Below are 19,945 nucleotides of genomic sequence, written 5' to 3'. Positions count from 1 at the left end.
CAAGCATAGTTTAGTAGAATATACTTCACATTTCAGTAAGATATAACTTGGTTCGGAATATTTAGGGTAGGTCCACATGGAGTTAAAAATATAAGCTTGGCAAGTATTTTTAACGCAACTAAGTGCATGCAAATGGGTATGAAAATAAAACTCATTTTATGAAATAATAACCAACATACATGCATTTCTCTATGCATTATTTTGAACACTTCTTGCTCCATATCCGCGCATCTGACATATGTCAACACAGATGAAAACTTATATTCATCTCGAAACATATGTGTTTTTACTTGCATGTAGGTAGATCTTATACTAAGAGCATTTCTAAAGGCTAAAATGCAGCTTATTTCTGCAGGGTATTATCTGTACAGCTTAATCTGTGTAAAGCAGCAACCTCAAAAATCTGCAACTTTAGGCTTAGTAGTGTAATGAAGTTTAGGTTACAAACTTTAAAATGATTTCCGGTAATAAAACTGCTGATGCTTTACCATTTTCTATCTGTCTTTTTATCGAAAAACTACCACTGTGTCATAATGTCATTTTCATATAAGTCTCTGAAATGTATTTGAATGCCTTAAGCAGTGGAGAAGCCTGCAGAGCAAAACATATTAGACCCCTAAGGCCTTGACTTTTATTTGTAAAGGATTTATTTTGATTAGGATGTACAAAAAAACACATTTAATACACAGTCAAAATATCCAAATACATATACTAGCTGTTAAAGTGGTGATAAATAATTAAAATGATCCTATTTCTACTCCTGAAATAAACATGACCTTGGTTCCATGCTTTGTATTAGCATATTATGTCCTATAATATGACCCAATTCTTTCCAATAACCTAAACTTTCCCCCAGATGTCACACATTGTATGCAGTTTTCTATGGTGGGGGGATCATACAATTATATATAATGGGGTATATATATAATTTCTTAATCCAACATATATTTAGTCTGCACTGTCATTATTAATGTTTAGATTTAATAATATATAGAAATACAAGTCAGTTCTTTTCTTTGAGATGCTGAAAATTAAAGCTCCAAATATGTACCACTCAGAACCTCTTATTTCCTAGTGGTCCTGTTTACTTTTCATACCAGTAATTTGCAGAGTACTCATTACATAATTTACTAAGAAGTTTGCACATATTATGACAATTTCCCTAAATGATAACATGAGGGATGAAAACTGTACTAGTATAGCTCACCTGCAAATGAACCAGGGTATCAAAATGTGCCCTTCCGCGGTAGGTGATGAAAGAGAAAATCCTGCTTTTGTCTATGCTGCAGAACATTGCCCTGTTGCCCTTGGTAGAAAAATATTGATATGTGCACACATCTCAGGACATATACTTATAGCACACTATGTACTGTACTATATATAAATGACATAACTGTTGCGTAAATCAGGATTCTACAGCCGAGTATAACAAGGACACCGAGTAGCACAAATGGAGTCATATATCTTGTCATTGATCAGTGACTGAAGGAGGTTGTGGACAAGCACAGATGGGTATTATTATAGGTTTTATTTTATAAAACGCTAGCATTTTACATAGCGATGTACAATCTTGGGATTATACAAAATGAATAACCTACAAGGACATGGAATAAAAGGTAAAGATGGCCCTGCCTAAATGAGTTTACAATCTAAACGATATGGTTGTAACAGAATCAAGATGGGCCATGGTAACATTGGCAAATACACTCAGTGGCCACTTTATTAGGTACACCTTTCTAGTACTGGGTAAGACCCTCCTTTGCCTCCAGAACAGCCTTAATCGTGGCATGGATTCAACAAGATGCTGGAAACAATCCTTTGATAATCTGATCTATTTTGACATGAAAGTATCATACATTTGCTGCAGATTTGTCAGCTGCACATTCGTGCTGCAAATCTCCTTCCTTTCACATCCCAAAGATTATTTGTTGGATTGAGATCTGGTGACTGTGGAGGCCATTGGAGTACACTAAAATCAGTGGCGCACGCAGGGGGGGTTTCTGAGTCTCCAGAACCCCCCCCCGCTGCGCTAACTAAGTGGCCGCCATAGCGGCACTATCCTATACAGCAGCCACGGCGCTGTCAAAGAAGCGTATACAGCACCGCCATGGATGCTTCTTTGACAGCGCCGCGGCTGCTGTATTGGACAGCGCTGCTCTCACTCGTGTTTTTTTTTGTTTGTTTTTTTGGGGTCAGGGGGGTGAAACCTGCGTGCGCCCCTGGAACTCGTGTCATGTTTATGGAACCAGCTAGAGATGATGTGTGCTTTTGGTTTTCCTGCTGGAAGTAGCGATTAGAAAGTGCTAAGAGTGAGGCCATTAATTGATGCAAATGGTCAACAACAATTCTCAGGTTGATTTTGGCATTAAAATGATGCTCAATTTATTATTAAGGGGTCAAAATAAATATTCCTAACATTATTACACCACCAGCCTACATGTTGACATAAGACAGGATGGAGCCATGGGTTTATGTAGTTTACTCCAAATTTTGACCATATCATCTGCATGTTGCAGCAGAAGTCAAGGTTCATCAGACCAATCAATGTTTTTCCAATCTGAAACTGTCCAGTTTTTGTGAACCTGTGCCCACCGTAGCCTCAGTTTCCTGTTCTTAAATGAAAGAGTGGAGCCCATTGTGGTCATCTGCTGTTCATCCACTTCAAGGTTCAACGTGCTGTGCTTTCAGAGTTGTGCTTCTGCATACCTCTGTTGTAACGCAGGGTAGAGTTACTGTCACCTTCACAGACGTAGATTGTCTGCACTCTCCATGTACAGATTGTAGTGCAGAGGATCTACGTCTGTTTTTGTTCATACAATGTATGTCCCACTCTTGCACCCCATTCTTTACATTTATTAATTCCAACTTGTGTCAGGTGAGTCCCAGGTCTCTCATGGCTGCTAGTGCTTGGGAAAGACTATTTATTTTCCCTGAAGAAGCCCCTATTGGGGTGAAACGCGTAGGAATAGCATATTGACACACTGTTTGAACTTTACATTATCGCCTCTGGTCCTACTGCGCATGCGCGGACTCTGAGATTGTCTTTCCGGCATTTTTGTGAGGATTACACTACGCCTAGGAGCGGGATCGCTACCTGGGTGATAGACTCTACAACAGAAAGTAACAGCCTCTTACTGCCCAGAAACACTTCAGTTTGGTCTCACCAACATTACCGTTGTAACTTACGTGGATGCAGAGACTTTGAGACTGGTACATCGCTGAAAGCACCAACTTTCTAGGAACAGGATCGTTACCTAGAAGGAGGACCTCTATACGGACGATCTGGACACATCATCTGGGGAGGGAGGTAAGTGCACTACCCAACCTTCCCAGACTTGTGGTCCCTTTGTTTCTCTGTGACTTTGTTTTAACAGTACCCATAGACAGGCAGTTGCTACTTTTGGACTGTGAGACAGATACAACTAGCAACCTGTCTCCTACATATAAACGGATATTTTTTACTTTAGAGACGCCTTCTTGTTTTTATCAGTAAGTCAACGTTTATTTTAACACTGTCACATCTATATACATTTATATATCTCTCTCACTTCGATTTTTCACTGACAAACCCCCCCCCCCTTCCTTTTTTTTCTATCCCTTCATCGCACTGGGGAATCCATTGTTCTTGGGAAAGACTTGCCTTTCAAAACTGTGTGCAGGTAAGCCATAAGCCCAGATAAAATAGCATAACATTTGATCATGTTTGGACTGACCAGAATGGGAAGACTTTGGCGTGAGTTGGCCAGCTTAACACATGTTGCAATATGTGTAGCTGACATTCCCTGTTTTTAATATAGAGGAGTATTTAATACAGCATTAATTATGTGTTTGGAGAGTGCAGAGTATCCCTGATAGATAGATATATATATATATATATATATATATATATATATATATATATATATATATATATATTAGAGATCCTCAGGCTCGGTTTTCTGAGAATCGTACACATCCAATCTTAGCAGATACTCGGTACTGTCGCGCGCCCTCGTAATTGAAAACGAGGCAAAACTTCATCGTAACGATGTCGGATCTCACGAGTTTTGGATTCTATAAGTGCATCCACGGCGATCCAGCGCCATATCACAGAAAGACACAGAAGGGGTAACATGGTTCTTGGCAGTCTCTAGTGCAGTTGGGCAGCATCATAGGTAGAAATGAAAGAGGAAGGGTAGCAGTGTTCTTCAAAGTCTCCAATGACATTCAGGAGAGTTCCATTGCTCCATTGCTATTTGTCATTGCTGAAATACAAATAATAGGGCTGGCAGTCTTGGTCTTCTAAGTCTGCAGTCACATTGTACAGTGTTATATAGCTAACATGCAAACAGGAGAGCTCCATTGCTAATTGTCATTGCTGAAATAGAAATAATAGGGCTGGCAGTCTTGGTCTTCTAAATCTGCAGTCACATTGTACTGTGTTATATAGGTAACACACAAACAGGAGAACTCCATTGCTCCATTGCTAATTGTCATTGCTAAAATACAAATAATAGGGCTGGCAGTCTTGGTCTAAAACTGCAGTCAAATTGTATGGTGTTATATAGGTAACACACAAAGAGGAAAGCTCCATTGCTCCATTGGTAATTGTCATTGCTGAAATACAAATAATAGGGCTGGCAGTCTTGGTCTTCTAAATCTGCAGTCACATTGTACTGTGTTATCAACATGGATTCACAGCAGTACACAGAAGACCAGGAGCACCAAGCAGCTGCTGGCACCAGTCATGATGCTAGTAATCTCTCTACGTCATCTGGTAAAGCCTATGTTAAAGTGCATAGTGTTTTCAAGTCAGGGAAACAAAATGGAAAAAAACACCTTTTACCTTGGTCAAGAAAAAAAGACCTGTAATCCAGGCAAATTTATCTGCAAAAAAAAAAAAATTACCAACATGCCATTCTACACATGCAGTGGGCAAGGAAAGAATGAGGCCTTCGCCTTGCTCTATGAGTGCTAGTTCTGCAACTGTCACTGAGGCATCTTCTTGTAAGGTCAGTCATGACCAAGCAAGACCTGGTAATTCGGACTCCAAAAGGGGTGTTCAAATACTTTTACGTGTAAAAGCCGAGCTGGAAGAAAACAGTAAGGCATTAGAGAAAAATGTATGTTCAGATTCAGAAATGACACAAATTCCTGAGGAGAGTCTATCCACGAGTGCTATGTGTAATCCTGACCTTTCTGATAGTGTACTCATAAAGAAGGCCCCTATCAGCATTTCTGCAGATGTGTGCATGAACAGCTCAAGTGTAGCCGGTGATACACAAATTAAGGATACCACTTTGGAATTGTCACTGGATGAGGGGGATATATGTTTGTGTAAGTCCTGCACTAGTGGAAGCAGTTCCTGCACATGATAGGAAGAAGGCCATTATTATGCCTGGGCATAAGACCAAAAAATCCACCTCTTATGTGTGGAATTATTTTTACCCAAATCCTGACAGCAGTTAAACAGTTAACAGTAAAGCCACTCTCAGTAGAGGTAGGGACCTTAACCATCTAGGAACCTCATCCATGTTACGCCATTTGAAGCAAGTTCATGGCAAGCTGTTGGGAAAATCGGAAACCTATGCTAAAAAAAATAACAACAAGGAGTCCAGCATCATCTAGGTCCCTTCTATCAGCTAGATCCCAACACCTGCAATCTAAACTCACAACACGGTCCTCATCAATATCCTCAGTAGCGATCGGAGTTAATCCTGCATCCGAGTTGCTAAGGCTAGATGACTCCTCCACTCTCCTAGATTCCTCAGAAGAATTCTTGAGCGTTAGCCCCACTGCTACTGCTGCTGGCGGTTAATCTTCATCCAAGAAGCAGACCAAGAAGAAGACTGCTAGTAGTTTACAACAATTGACTGTTAATCCTTTGCAAGAGGAAGCAAGTATGAAAGCTGTCACCAAGTCACAAAGCAGATCACAGACGCCATGGTGACTATGCTGGTATTAGATCTACGTCCAATATCCACTATAAATGCAGCTGGTTTTAGACAGTTACTTGAGGTCTTGTGTCCCCCGTTACCAAATTCCATCACAACACCATTTTACTAGAAAAGCTATTCCTCACCTCTACCAGAAGGTTCGTAAAAAATGTAATTATTGGGCTACAAAATACCATTCTACCTGCTGTACATTTAACCACAGATACGTTGACAAGCGGAGCTGGGCAAACGAAAGATTATATGACTGTGACAGCCCACTGGGTTGGGTGATTCGCCTTCACCAGCAGGAACAACAGCAGCATGTACCCAAGTACGTCACATTTTGCAGAGGCAGGCTACTTCACTAAGAGACATACAGCTGACAATCTGTTATAAAAACTAAGGGATGTTATTGTAACATGGCTTATCCTGCTTGGACTCTCCTCAGGATATGTTATTTCTGATAACGCCACCAATATTGTGAGAGTATTACAGCTGAGCAAATTCCATCACATTCCCTGTTTAGCTCACACAATAAACTTGGTGGTGCAGAGCTTTTTAAACAATGACAGGGACGTTCAGGAGATGCTGTCTGCGGCCCGTAAAATATCTGGACATTTCCGGCATTCGGTAACAGCATGTAGGAGATAGCAGCAGCTTCAAGAGCAATTCAATTTGCCCTGCCACCAACTGAAGCAAGAGGTGGTGACAAGGTGGAATTCCACTCTGTATATGCTTCTGCGGATGGAGAAACAGCGGAAAGCCATCCACACTTACTCCACAAGCCATCATCATCATCATCATCATCATTTATTTATATAGCGCAACTAATTCCGCAGCGCTGTACAGAGAACTCATTCACATCAGTCCCTGCCCCATTGGAGCTTACACTCTAAATTCCCTATTATAGACACACACTCACACACAGACACAGACAGGGAGACAGACAGAGAGGGAGAGACTAGGGTCAATTTTGATAGCAGCCAATTAACCTACCAGTATGTTTTTGGAGTGTGGGAGGAAACTGGAGCACCCGGAGGAAACCCATGCAAACACAGGGAGAACATACAAACTTCACACAGATAAGGCCATGTTCGGGAATTGAACTCATGACCCCAGTGATGTGAGGCAGAAGTGCTAACCATTACGACACTGTGCTGCCCAAGATTGCCATGACATTGGGAAAGGAGGGGGGATGTAGTTTACTCAAGCGCAGTGGAGAATACTTTCCGTGTTGTGCAAGGTGCTGAAACCATTCGAAGTAGTCACCTGTGAAGTGAGTTCAGGCACTGCTAGTTTGAGTCAAGTGATTCCCTTAATTAGACTTTTGGAAAAGCAGCTTGAGTGACTGAAGGAGGAGATGAAACAAAGCAATTACGCCAAGTATGTCGGACGTGTACATCAAGTACTTTCACCAGGATCCAAGAGTTATCAAAATCTTTAAATCTGATCATTACATTTTGGCGACTGTGCTTGATCCTAGGTTTAAGAGCTATGTCTTCTCTTTGTTTCCAACTGAGCCAGATCTGAAGAGATGCAATGTGCTCATGGTGAGCAAGATGACAGCTCAAGTGTTACGTGACAGGACGGCGTCTCCTTCAGTTTCTTACTAAACTGCTGCTAGGAAATAACTTAGCTTTCCCAAGAGACACAGGGATGATGCGGATGACTCAGTAAAACATTTTGACATCTGGTCTGGTCTAAAAGAATTGACCAAAAAACATGACACCTCTGCTGTAACTCCACCTGGTTCTACTATCAACATCCAAAGGATAGTGGAGGATTATTTTAACGACAGCATATAAATAAACACATCAGACAGTCCCTTTACATACTGGGAGGAAAAAAAGGCAATTTGGAGAGCCATGTACCAACTCGCTTTGCACTGCCTAAGCTGCCCACCTTCCAATGTGTACTCAGAAAGAGTTTTCAGCACAACCGGGAACCTTGTCAGCGATCGGTGTAGGAGGCTACTTACTCAAAATGTGGAAAAGATCATGTACAGAAAAAGGAACTTCAATTTCTACAAGGAAGGCCTTTCCCGCCAATTACATCAAAATACTGAGACTTCTGTAATGGTTTCCAGCGGTGATGAATTAATAATGTGTGAGGATGATGTACAAACTGATGAGGGTGAGGATGAGGCTGAGGATGATGTCAACAATATCAACAATATCTTTCCACAGTAGAGTTCATTAACAGCCCTGTTACCTTAGGTGCCCTAAGGCCATTGTTAGCTTGTTTTGTTGGGGCCCAAACAAACCAAGCACATCAGCCACAAAAGTGGCACTCTTTGTCACTGAAGTGCTTGGTTTGTTAAAGTGTGCTTGTCCTTTTTAAGATCCAACATTAGGGTGGGTGGGAGGGCCCAAGGATCTTGCACCACTTTTCCTTTCAGCTACCACTGTGTGCCAGTGTTACCTACATGTGCTATATACTTTTGTGTGCTTTGCAAAAATCTTAGACACCCATTGATGATGCAGGTGACTCAGCACAACATTTTGACATCTGGGGGTATATTTACTAAACTGCGGGTTTGAAAAAGTGGAGTTGTTGCCTATAGCAACCAATTATATTCTAGCTGTCATTTTGTAGAATGCACTATATAAATGATAGCTATGATCTGATTGGTTGCTATAGGCAACATCTCCACTTTTTCAAACCCGCCGTTTAGTAAATCTAGCCCCTGGTCTTGTCTACTGTAAAAGAATTGACCAGAATTAGTGACACCTCTCCTGTAACTTCACCTGATCCTACTATCAACTATCAGCATCCAAAGAATAGTGAAGGATTATTTTTATTTTTTTTGAAAAGTATAAAGACAACATTTTTTTTAACAAAAAGCTATGTTGCTTGCAGAAGTAATGTAAGCATGAATGTTTAAATAGATGTGTATATGTATTACACAAACCTTCCACTTTGCTGCTGTTTCTTCAGTATTGCACAAAGTGTTTGTAATCTGCACTTTATGTCAAAGGTACCTAACTATATTATAATTTTGTGGGAATTGGGGCTGATTCGAAGCTCAGTAATGAACTTGCTTTTTGCTGTGAGGGCATTGGCTGGCACCCTGGATTGGGAGGAATCAGCACTCGTCGCCATGTGTTAGCTGTAGAATTACCACAGTTATCCAAGGGGCGGGTGGAGCGATCAAATGAACCATAACTGATTTCATGATCCAAGGACAATTCCATCTTGCACCACTTTTCTTTTCTGCCACTGCTGTGTGACAATGTTTCCTAGATGTGCTATGAACTGCCGTGTTTGAGTCATTGCTCTGTCGCTTAGCATGCAGCCAGATTGCTGCAGTCTTTGTTTGAAAGTGTATGGAAATAATATTGTGACCTGTAGGTGGTCAAAATTGACTGCAAATCACTTGAAATTAGTGTTATTGAGGTTAATAATATTGTGGTGAAAAAAAAAAAAAAATTATGTGATTTTAGCAAAAATAATAGGGATCCAAAACCAAAGCATACAAGGGTGGTTTTGCCAAAACCTAAACACAAAATGAATCCAAAATCAAAACCAGAACACGGAGGTCAGTGAACATCTCATATATATATATATATATATATATATATATATATATATATATATATATATATATATATATACATTGTAACAAACCATATACATTGTAACAAACTTCTTGTAGCACTTTTGTCACCTTCTGTTGCAAGAACACCCAGCAGATATCAGCAGCACAAGGAACTTCTTGTTGTAAATCAAAGATATTTATTGTTTGCATCACAATAAATGGCAATACTTCTGGTCAGGATGACACCAGCAAGCAATACCTTTTGCTTGCACCTCCTGATGACCCTAATGCTTACTATACACAGTCCAGATAGGCCAACTAGTTCAGCATCAGTCACCTCTAACAAGAGCACAACTCAAGGTTAAATACACAGGTCTCCTTCCACAGGCTTGGGTGACTGACAGGTGGCACTCCCACCTTGTCTTTAAGGAAGTCTCCTCAGGTGTTCTGTAATGCCTATTCAGTACAGCCACCCCTATTAGCTATGCTGCTAGCTGTGGAAACAAACACTTTAAAGCATGTAAGTAAATCAGATTTTACATTTACTTTATCACGTCTCAGACCTGTACATAACTTAACATAAGCACAATGCTACACCTGTGTATAACTTGGTCTGCAGCCTTTTACCTGCAGACTGTTAGCTCCATAGTTAATTCCACTCTGAGAGGCCTGTGGCAAGCCACTCCCATTGCCACAATATATATATATATATATATATATATATATATATATATATATATATCAAATATTGTCCTTATTACATACATACTGTTTCCATTCTCCTTTAACATTGTTAATGTTAGAGAATTTCAGAAGAAAGTTCATGAGAATATGCGAAATATTGCACAATATATGATTGGACCAAAACTTAATTTGGGACGCACTGTCACCTTGAATGAGATAAAATTTGGAATGGCTTTTGCTGTGTGGTTCTACTGCCACCTACCATAGTATGTGGTGACCACTTATATTTGTTAACTATAGGGTCCTATTGGAGTATAAATAACAGGTCTCAAGGAGAGTGCTGGGAAGTTTCTCCAGTGGACTAAAAAAAAAATCAGTGCCCTGTAGCTCTCCCATTTGTGAAATATCTAATATCTATTTTAACTGGAATTTCCTACCCAGGTTTTCAAATGTTTGTACATATTTAGCTAAATACTAAATTATGTGAGGTCTGCATCTTTTTTAATGATAATATTTCTGTCTGTTGCTATTCTTTGCCTGTCAAAGTACCATGTAGGCACAAGAGAACCTAAGTTTCAGGGAAGCTGAAACGTTCACTTGTAACAGTAATCCACACCAACCAATCAGATATCATCTTTCAGAAATTTAGTGTAGTTTGACCATACATGCCAACCTTTTGAAGCTGGCCTCCGGGAGCTGGGGGAGAAGAGGAGGGCTTGAAAAATCGCATCGTTTTGTCCCTGTCCCCACTATAAAATGCCGAAATTCACAGCATTGCCTAGCGGAGGGAAGTTTAATGATGCAATTAAGCCCCACCCCTTATATTCAATATTCAATGCCGTTAATTTCAGCGTTTTTTTAGGATACAGGAGTTGTGACTACTCATCCGGACTCCCCGAAATTAGGGGGCCTCCCGGAAATTCCGGGAGAGTAGGCAAGTATGAGTTTGACCAAGGACATATATCTGATACAGCAAAAATTTTGTGTGCCATTTTGTTTAAGAAGCCTTTATCTCTGGGTATTGTGAAATGCACCAGTAATACTAGTGAATCATTTTCCAATGGGGATATTTCTATTTTTGACTTCTTTCTGCCTTCAGAACAGTTGGAAAAATATGAAATAGGAATTTCATTTTGACTTGCAATAAAAAGCAATATTTTGTAGCAGCAGGTGAACCTTTGATGATTTACAGTGTTATTGTGTCCTTTTCTTTTTTTGTATGCAAAAGCTAAATTAAAATGGAATTATACTGTATATCATACTGTATTTCATGTTAACCTTTCATGGATGCTGAAAAAAGAAACAAGTTTTGCTTCCTAAAACCAACAATTTACCTTTAGTTATTAACCGTAGACCTGATCATTTTGCTTTTTTTTCCCAGGTGTGACTCGGGATACACAGGTCAATACTGTGATAAGACAGATTTCAACATTCTTTACGTAGTTCCAAGCAGACAAAAGCTCACCCATGTCCTCATAGCAGCCATCATTGGAGCTGTGCAGATCGCCATTATAGTTGCTATTGTTATGTGCATAACAAGGTATGTATGTAATGAGTTTTTTTTCATTGTTACTCCTGCTTTTTCCTACAATATTCTTAAAAGATATATCCAGTATTGATGACGAATGAGATACATGTCCTATGTGATATAATTATAGACAGAAGACCAAGCAGCTCTGCAGATGACAACCATCTGATGGATTCACAGACTCCTGTTATCTGCAGCACTGTGCCCAAACATTCCTGCTTCGTTATTCCAAGCTGTATATACTTCTATCCTGTGTTTTCACATACAGCACAGTATAGGGAAGCCTTAATGCATAGATAGCGTGCAGGAGATAGTAATAGGTGAATGGCTTTGGTAAGGAAAGATACATTAGTAAGAGATAGGTTTCTATAGGGATATAGAATGAGAAAGTTTTCATTTAGACCGAAGATTCAGTAAGCTCATTGAATGAATTGAAAGCACCACAATCATATTTTAAAGTCATCCCTTCTGTTCTTTACATCAGTCACATTTGAAGAAGGCATATCTCTATAGAGCTGCATTTCAGCAGTGTGTAAGTAATGTCTGCATAGTCAAGACTGCAGGCATGTAGTAAGCATACTGATTTTACTGAAGTCATACAGCATATGTACTTCATATATCATCATCATCATCATTATTTATTTATATAGCGCCAACATATTCCGTAGCGCTTTACATATGGCGACAAACATAGTAAACTGGGTAAAACAAACAAAGAGGTGAGAAGGCCCTGCTCGTAAGCTTACAATCTATGGGATATATGTCCAGATTTATCATACACTGGTCCCTTACAATGAAGTTGTTAATATATCTTAGTGAAAAACGTTATAGTTCAATATATGAAATACAGTAAGATTTTAGATATACATGTATGATGCTCCTCCAATTGTGCAAACAGTGAAAAGAGAGCTATAAAAAATAAATATGTTAACATGCTGTTTAAAATTACGTACAAATTGAAGTTTCCCATTTAATTTTTGTAACAAAAGAATAATAGCTACATATGTGATGATGTTATTATGTGTTCTGTGTTGGCGTACTTCCACCAGTATAGCACTAACACAGTAACTGTTATTCCAAGAGTGCACTGCAGTAATTACCGGTCGTTTATATGTTTAGTACATGGTAAATGTACTATCATTCTTAGTATAAATGTCCCTATTAATGTTTGAATCCTGCAACTGTAAAAAATGTGAAAAGAAAGCTATGAAAACAAGTGTTTTAACAAGCTGTTTAAAACGGTGTGTTATAATTTTTAAAAAAACTGAAAAGAGTTGATAATGTTATTGTTATGGTGTTCTTAATTACACATAGTACTGCTATAATAGCTGTTAATTAAGAAGTTTAAAGGCTTTGTTTTAAAAACACGCGGCAGATAACATATGTTCTGATTAGACTTTTCATGAGCTTACTTAATACATAAGTTGTAAACATTACTTTGCACTCACAATGCAGTCTAGAATCTAGAAGCGTTATTCTGTTCATATCTCACTCACTCACTCACTATTATTCGGAATTATTTATAAAAGCACTGTACAGATGTATATAGAAATAATGTCACACACATCAGTTGCTGCCCCATTAGAGCTTACAGTCTTATTCCTAAACGCACGCACACACTAGTCTCCATTTTAGTCAGCAGTCATTAATTACGATTTTGAAGTGTGGGAAGAAACCAGAGCAACCAGAGGAAATCCACATAAACACGGGGAGAACATACAAACTTTACACAAATTGAGCCCTGATCATGAATTGAACTCTTGACCCCAGTGAGGCATCAATGCTAACCACTGTGCCACCACGCTGCCCTATAAGATTCACATTAAAGCAAAACAGCTGCCAAGCCCTGTATATCTGCCACCCATTCTGTTATGGGCCCTGCTCCCTTCTGTCATCTCAACTGAGTACTTCACTCAGAAGAAAATAGCACAATGTCTGCTGTCAGCAGGGAGTTATTATTTTTCATTAAACCTCCCAACCCTCATGCCATAACTAATGGAACCACAGTACTCAGATGCTCAGAATACCAGTGGTTCTGAAAACACTCACCCACCAAAATCTGTGAAGGCATTTTTCTAAAATGCTGTCAAATCTTCAACCAGTCTATTATTAAGCCCACAGACAGAAGTTTGCAGTTGTTTCTATCTTTGTTGTTCATGCTGTTTGTTTTCTCTCTGACTGTTTATTTTCTCTACTACCATTAGAGCGATATTTACATTTTTCATGGTAAACTTCAAACTGTCTGCTGTATGACCGCCAACACTGCAAGACATTTAAGCCCCAGAATGCTTTGTTCACCAGCCATAATCAAAAATTAAATTTCATGTTCACTTTCTCTCTGAGCAGAAAGTACAGAGAGGTGCCAGTCCAGTATGGTAAAGTGAGCAGAGAGTGTTCACAAGTTCAAGTGCGTATGGGATCATTGGAACCAATAGTTCCATTCCCATAAACGTTTACCTGCTTCTGAAAACACTACAGAAGTCAGTGTTAAGCCTCTTAACCACAAACCTTAAAAAAATCATACTTTCACACTTTCAGCAAATGTAGACCAACAGGAATGACATTTCTCTGGAATAGGCTGTGGAGACACATTGAGGCAATGTTTATGCTGAAATTTCTGCTAATTTTTCCTCATTGCCCATAGAGGTGCACTGAAAAGTGAACGGAGATTGATTACCATACTAGACAACAATGTGCGCAGCCAGACATCGTGCAATGTCGTGTTGAATTGAATATTCCACTATGAGACATAATAAATTTAATGGAGAACTGAAAATATACAAAATTATTTTTCATTAAACCTCCCAACCCTCATGCCATAATGGTACCACAGTACTCAGATGATCAGAATACCAGTGGTTCTGAAAATACTCACCCACCAAAATCTGTGAAGGCATTATTCTAAAATGCTGTCAAATCTTTAACCAGTCTATTATTAAGCCCACAGACAGAAGTTTGCAGTTGTTTCTATCTTTGTTGTTCATGCTCTGTTTTTTTTTCTCTCTGACTGTTCGATTTTCTCTACTACCATCAGAGACATATTTACATTTTTCATGGTAAACTTCAAATTAAAGTGAACCCGCTCACATATCAATGGTATAAGCATCAATTTTCTGAGAGGTTCAGGAAGATCTTGCAGGATTCACAACCGGGCACAAAAAGTCCATTGCTAGTTTGCTAGTCAGGTTTTACAGGTAATTATTCATAAATAGATCAGGCATCTTTCATATCAAGAATTCACATTTGAGTATAATGTATACACACGTTTCCTAAACATAGATATTTATAAGCCATAGGAAATGTGCTAAAAAATGCAGGACATTTTCTAAAATATATCTATAGGTGAATGTGAGTTTCAGTGAATTTATTGTGAATTTCTTTATTCACTTTATAATGAATAAATAAATAGGATGTTTTTAATAAAAATAAAAATAATTACATGTCCAAAGACTTTGTTATCAGCCTTACATGCCTTGCTGAATCCCTATAGTTAAGTCCAGAGCCATAACTAAAATTTTAGTGCCCTGGGAACGCAGAGCCAGAGGGGGCATTCCTACCTGCTGCTGCTGTCTCAAACGCAGTGTCTGGTTGGCTGAACACTGGAACGTTGGGGCCCTGTTTGGAAAAGAGATAGTTACTATTCATGTCCTGGAAAGTGGTGCATTGACTAAACACTAGGCCTCCCTAACCCCAACCAGCCAGACATTAAATTATTAGCTATTTTGGTTCAGTAAACAGGCCACCTTGCACCCATTCAGCCCCAGAATTTAATTAATTGCAATCACATTTAATAAATATGCTTATTTTCCCCCATATAGCCCCAACATTAAATGAAATAGCACCCACATTTAATATTTAGGTCGTCGTCATCTAACCAACCCTACATTAGTATTTACATTTAATAAATAAAGCCTCCTAACACCAAACCAGACCTAACATTAAATTGAAAGCATTCACATTTAATTAACAGACCTATTTCACCCGTCATCAGCCCCAATATTAAATAAATAACATTCTCCTTTAATAAAGAGATATACCCCCACCACATCAGCTGCAACATTAAATTAGTTGCAGTCCCATTTATTTGACCAACTTTTTTCATTTCCGATCATCCCCAACATTAATTTAATAGCATTCCCGTTTAATAAACCGACCAATTCACCCCTCACCAGCCCCGGTATTAATAGTATTTCCATTTAATACAAAGGCCCATTTCACCCACCGGCCCAACAATCATATTAATGGCTTACTAATTTCTACCACATTTAATAGAGATTATTACTAATAAACACATCACCGCCTTTTTGAATATAGTACTTTTTTTTTTCACGAAAGCCCCCTCTCTCCCATTTCTTTCCAGCGCCCTCTCTCCATCCCATTCCCCTCTCCCCAATCGCAGAATTTTACAGCCCCCTCTCCCTCCACCCATTTTTTACAGCCCCCTCTCCCTCCACTCCCATTTTATACAGCCCCCTCTCCCTCCACTCCCATTTTATACAGCCCCCTCCCCCATGTTCTCTACATCCTTAAAACAATATACTTACTTTAGGGTTCCTCAGCTTCTCTTATATCTGCATCCTGCTTCTTCTTGCTCTGTCTGCTCCTTGTTCTGTTATCGTCTAGCTCTGTCTTCTTCCTGTTACTTGTTTCTGTGCTCACTCCTTTATGCAGCGTACTGCTGTCACATTTGCATGTCAGGTAAACTGCTGGGAACATGGTGCAGTATGCTGTGTGCTGATGTAAAAGGATTTCTAGGGTGATTATGGGGTTTTAATCTCCTTAATAATCTGGCAAATGTATGGATGACCATTTAATACCGTTAATTCTGCAACCAACTCCTCGCAAAGGTACTTCTGATTTAACCTGAGAAATATAATTCTTATTTTCCCTTAAATCCACAGAACCAATATTCATATAATAGCTTATGCTCATATCTTCAAGAAAAACTACACACAAAATATATTTTCATTTAAAACGTGTTGTAATATTAACATTCTAACTGTAAAACTTATGTATATATTATAAAACAGTAAACAGTGTAACGATATTTTACACAAAGTATAGATTTTGGTGCAATACATTACATTTATTGCCTGTTATATAAATATACAAGTCATTGTGTCTGTGTAAGTATAAATATTCTCATATACTCTACCACATTTATCCCTCTATCATTTCATTTCATTTATCTCAGTCAAAGTCCAACAGCCATTATTCACTATCCACATTCCATTCACATGAGAGTTTCTAGATGGCAGCCATTTTACTAGCATGGAGCTTCTAGATACATTTCCTCTATTGTCTGAACTCAGCATGCTCTAAACACATGGTATTTCACTTTGCTGCCATATTAACTACATCAACATTTCCAGCAATAAACCACATTATTTTAGAGATTCAGAGTTATGAACTACACCCTTTAAACCAACAAAACGTTATATTTAACAATCTTACCACTTCCTGAACAATCCAGTCACTTGCTATGTATCGAAATCCTAATTTCAGCCACACTTTTCAACAGGAGCATAGCAGACTTTCCAATACCACCGACACTGTTTCTTCACTTTCCCATGAAATATTTTTCCAACACCACTATTCTATCAAACAAACAAACTATGCACAACCATTTCCATATACTTCTATTACACAGCATTTGCAATATTTTTTACAAAGCATGCATTTATGTAACACTATCCATACCAAACCAAAGTCTTCACTAACTCCATTTTATCTGAACTCATACAATTCCATTCAAATAACATAACAAAACTCCATTAAAACATTAAACCAACACAGAACCACACAGCAACCATCTTCCTTTCAAAACTCAATTTTTCCTGCTAGCCAGGTTCTAATATAAATGGCCTCTCCAGGCCCCTTATACAAACTGCGATTCCATTCCAGCAGTTTGGCCATGTGTGTCCTCCCAGGTAGAAAAACAGCCAGCAAGTGAGCTTCACTTCCCTTGTTACATGAGATCAAAAACCTTTCTATTGGGCGGAGTTTACCTTTCCACAGGAACTGCTCACAGCAGTCATATGCTAATAACTGACCAGCTAAACAGCACAAACATTCACAAACCATATGTTTCCAGTGGGGGGAGGAGGGTTTTGTTCAGACCAACTTCTGCTTCAATTATAAAATGAAATATAAAATAATAGATTATTTATATACTCTTCATCAGCTGGCTCAATGTCACTGAAGAATGACAGCCCTGTGGTGAGTGTGATGGAAACATCTGGGGGCTACATAAAGCAGGTATTGCACCGCCCTTGTTGCGGCCCTGGTGAAGCCTCTCTCTTTACCTATTGCTACTATATCGGAAGCCCTTTCAATTTAATATACCTACCCTGTCTAAATTGCAAAACTAATTCAAATATATTAGTAAATAATAATAATAATAGTGATGCAATAATAACAAAACCTATCAGTGATTAATTATCTTTTGGATAGTGTTTGTCAGAAGATTATCAGAACCTTCATGTTTGTGGTGGGTTTAGATTTTACTTTCTATACCACAACTCTTGTTTAGTACAGGAATACAGATAATTCAAAGTGTTCACAAGCTTTCTCTCACCTGTGTATCTATTTGACTTACCTCTGAAGCTTAATATATGTTCACATATTAAATTTATCATTTACTTGCAGGAAATGTCCGAAAAACAACAGAGGACGCCGACAGAAGCAAAACCTCGGCCACTTCACTTCAGATGCTTCTTCCCGGATGGTGTAGCCTCAGTATTTTTCCCCCTCTTGTTTATTTTTTATACTTACATTGACCATGTGATGTACATTTTTATTATATCTTTTTTTAAAGAATGGAAATATTTATTTCAGAGGCCTTATTTTTGGACATTTTATAGTTTTGCTTTGTTGGTTGTCTGTTGTACTTTCAAAGCAGTAGCTCTGGCAGCAATGGACTGATACAGCTTTCGTTATTTGTATTATTTGCTTTTTTTATATTCCTTTCCTGGAAACATAGTCCACCATTTTTTTTTGTATCTCCTTTCACATGGTTGTAAATTATCCACATTCCGCTCTTCAAGCATCCCAGTTTTGAAAATTTTGGGGTCCAGCCACAAAATTTTCAAAGATTTGTTAACTGAGGGCAGGTCAGCGTTTATAACTTTTTGATGTTAATAAAGTATTAAAAAGATGATTTTGGGTGCCAAGCTGCTCTCAGCCAGCATGAAACGATTTACATTTTGTAGACTGGTTTTGAAACTGCCACAGCTTAGCAGTATGACATAGACTGTAACTCAATCTGAACCTCCAATGTCTAAAACAAAATGGCGGATGAAATGTTCACTACATCCCCAAATTGGTTGCTCCTATGGAACACAGGCTCAGGCCTCCTGTGGTTGTAGATAATGAACAAACATCAAAATATTTATAAACTTCAGGCATGAGCTAAAGGTAACAATGTTTACAGTTTTATTTTATTTTTTGTAACCAAACTTCGTAGAAGACACTGTGTTTAAATAGACATTTCAATGTTTTATAGAACTTAGTTATGGATTTTTTTTTAATGACACTGGCTATCGCATGATATGTGAATTGTAATCTGTGAGTAGTGGTAACATGTTAAATATGTTCTATGGTTTTTAACCTTGACATTTATTACCCATTGGGGCCTGTTAACCAGGGGCTAGGGAATGCAGTAAGTGCATTGTTCTGTGGTGTCATTATCCGTAACTGTTTTGTATATCTTTTATTTATTTTTAGTTAATTGTGTTTGTGACTCTGTATTTTATACGCAATTGCTGAAAAAACATGTGAATTGGGCACCAAATAAAGACACCACACAAACAATAGCCATTGCTCCCATGCCATAATGGGCCCTTGATAAAGAAATTCCTCCTTTTTTTAATAGAAATGTAACATTTAATAATTCTGGGAGAAAATGTTTCCTTGGCTCTGACATTAAAGTTCGCACAATACTTTTGTTACATTTAGATAAATGTTAAAATTCATGTAAAATAAAATTTGGAACTGTTGATCAGCATACTTATGTTTATTTGAACACCATTACAAAAATAAAAGGCTGCTTTAATAAAAATTGGGTTGTTTTTTTTTCTTAATGCTAAATATCTATATTAATATGTAACTAATTATGCTTTTAATCTAATAGTGTTTTACCCAAATAAATGTATTACATTTCACTTATTTGCTGACAGAAATGGATTTAGCATTATCATACAATAATTTGAGAATTATCACTGTCTCTGTATTTTGTCACTAAATGGAAACTGGGTTGCATGTTGACTTGGACTTATGTGC

General features: G+C 38.3%; 1 protein-coding gene across 1 annotated transcript in view; it reads left to right on the top strand.

Annotated features, from left to right (window-relative positions):
* Positions 1-19,724, top strand: part of TMEFF1 (transmembrane protein with EGF like and two follistatin like domains 1) — a 210,724-nt gene extending 191,000 nt beyond the window's left edge. Inside the window, exons 9-10 of the mRNA XM_075212887.1 lie at positions 11,519-11,677; positions 18,314-19,724. Coding sequence (XP_075068988.1) covers positions 11,519-11,677; positions 18,314-18,398 — 244 coding nt within the window. The 3' untranslated portion in view covers positions 18,399-19,724. The remainder of the gene's footprint in view (positions 1-11,518; positions 11,678-18,313) is intronic.
* Positions 19,725-19,945: the final 221 nt, after the last annotated feature.

Source organism: Mixophyes fleayi, chromosome 5 (genome assembly GCF_038048845.1).
Source record: "Mixophyes fleayi isolate aMixFle1 chromosome 5, aMixFle1.hap1, whole genome shotgun sequence".
Lineage (NCBI taxonomy): Eukaryota > Metazoa > Chordata > Amphibia > Anura > Limnodynastidae > Mixophyes > Mixophyes fleayi.
The sequence above is the reverse complement of the archived record's forward strand: the minus strand, read 5'-3'. Positions and strand labels throughout refer to the sequence as shown.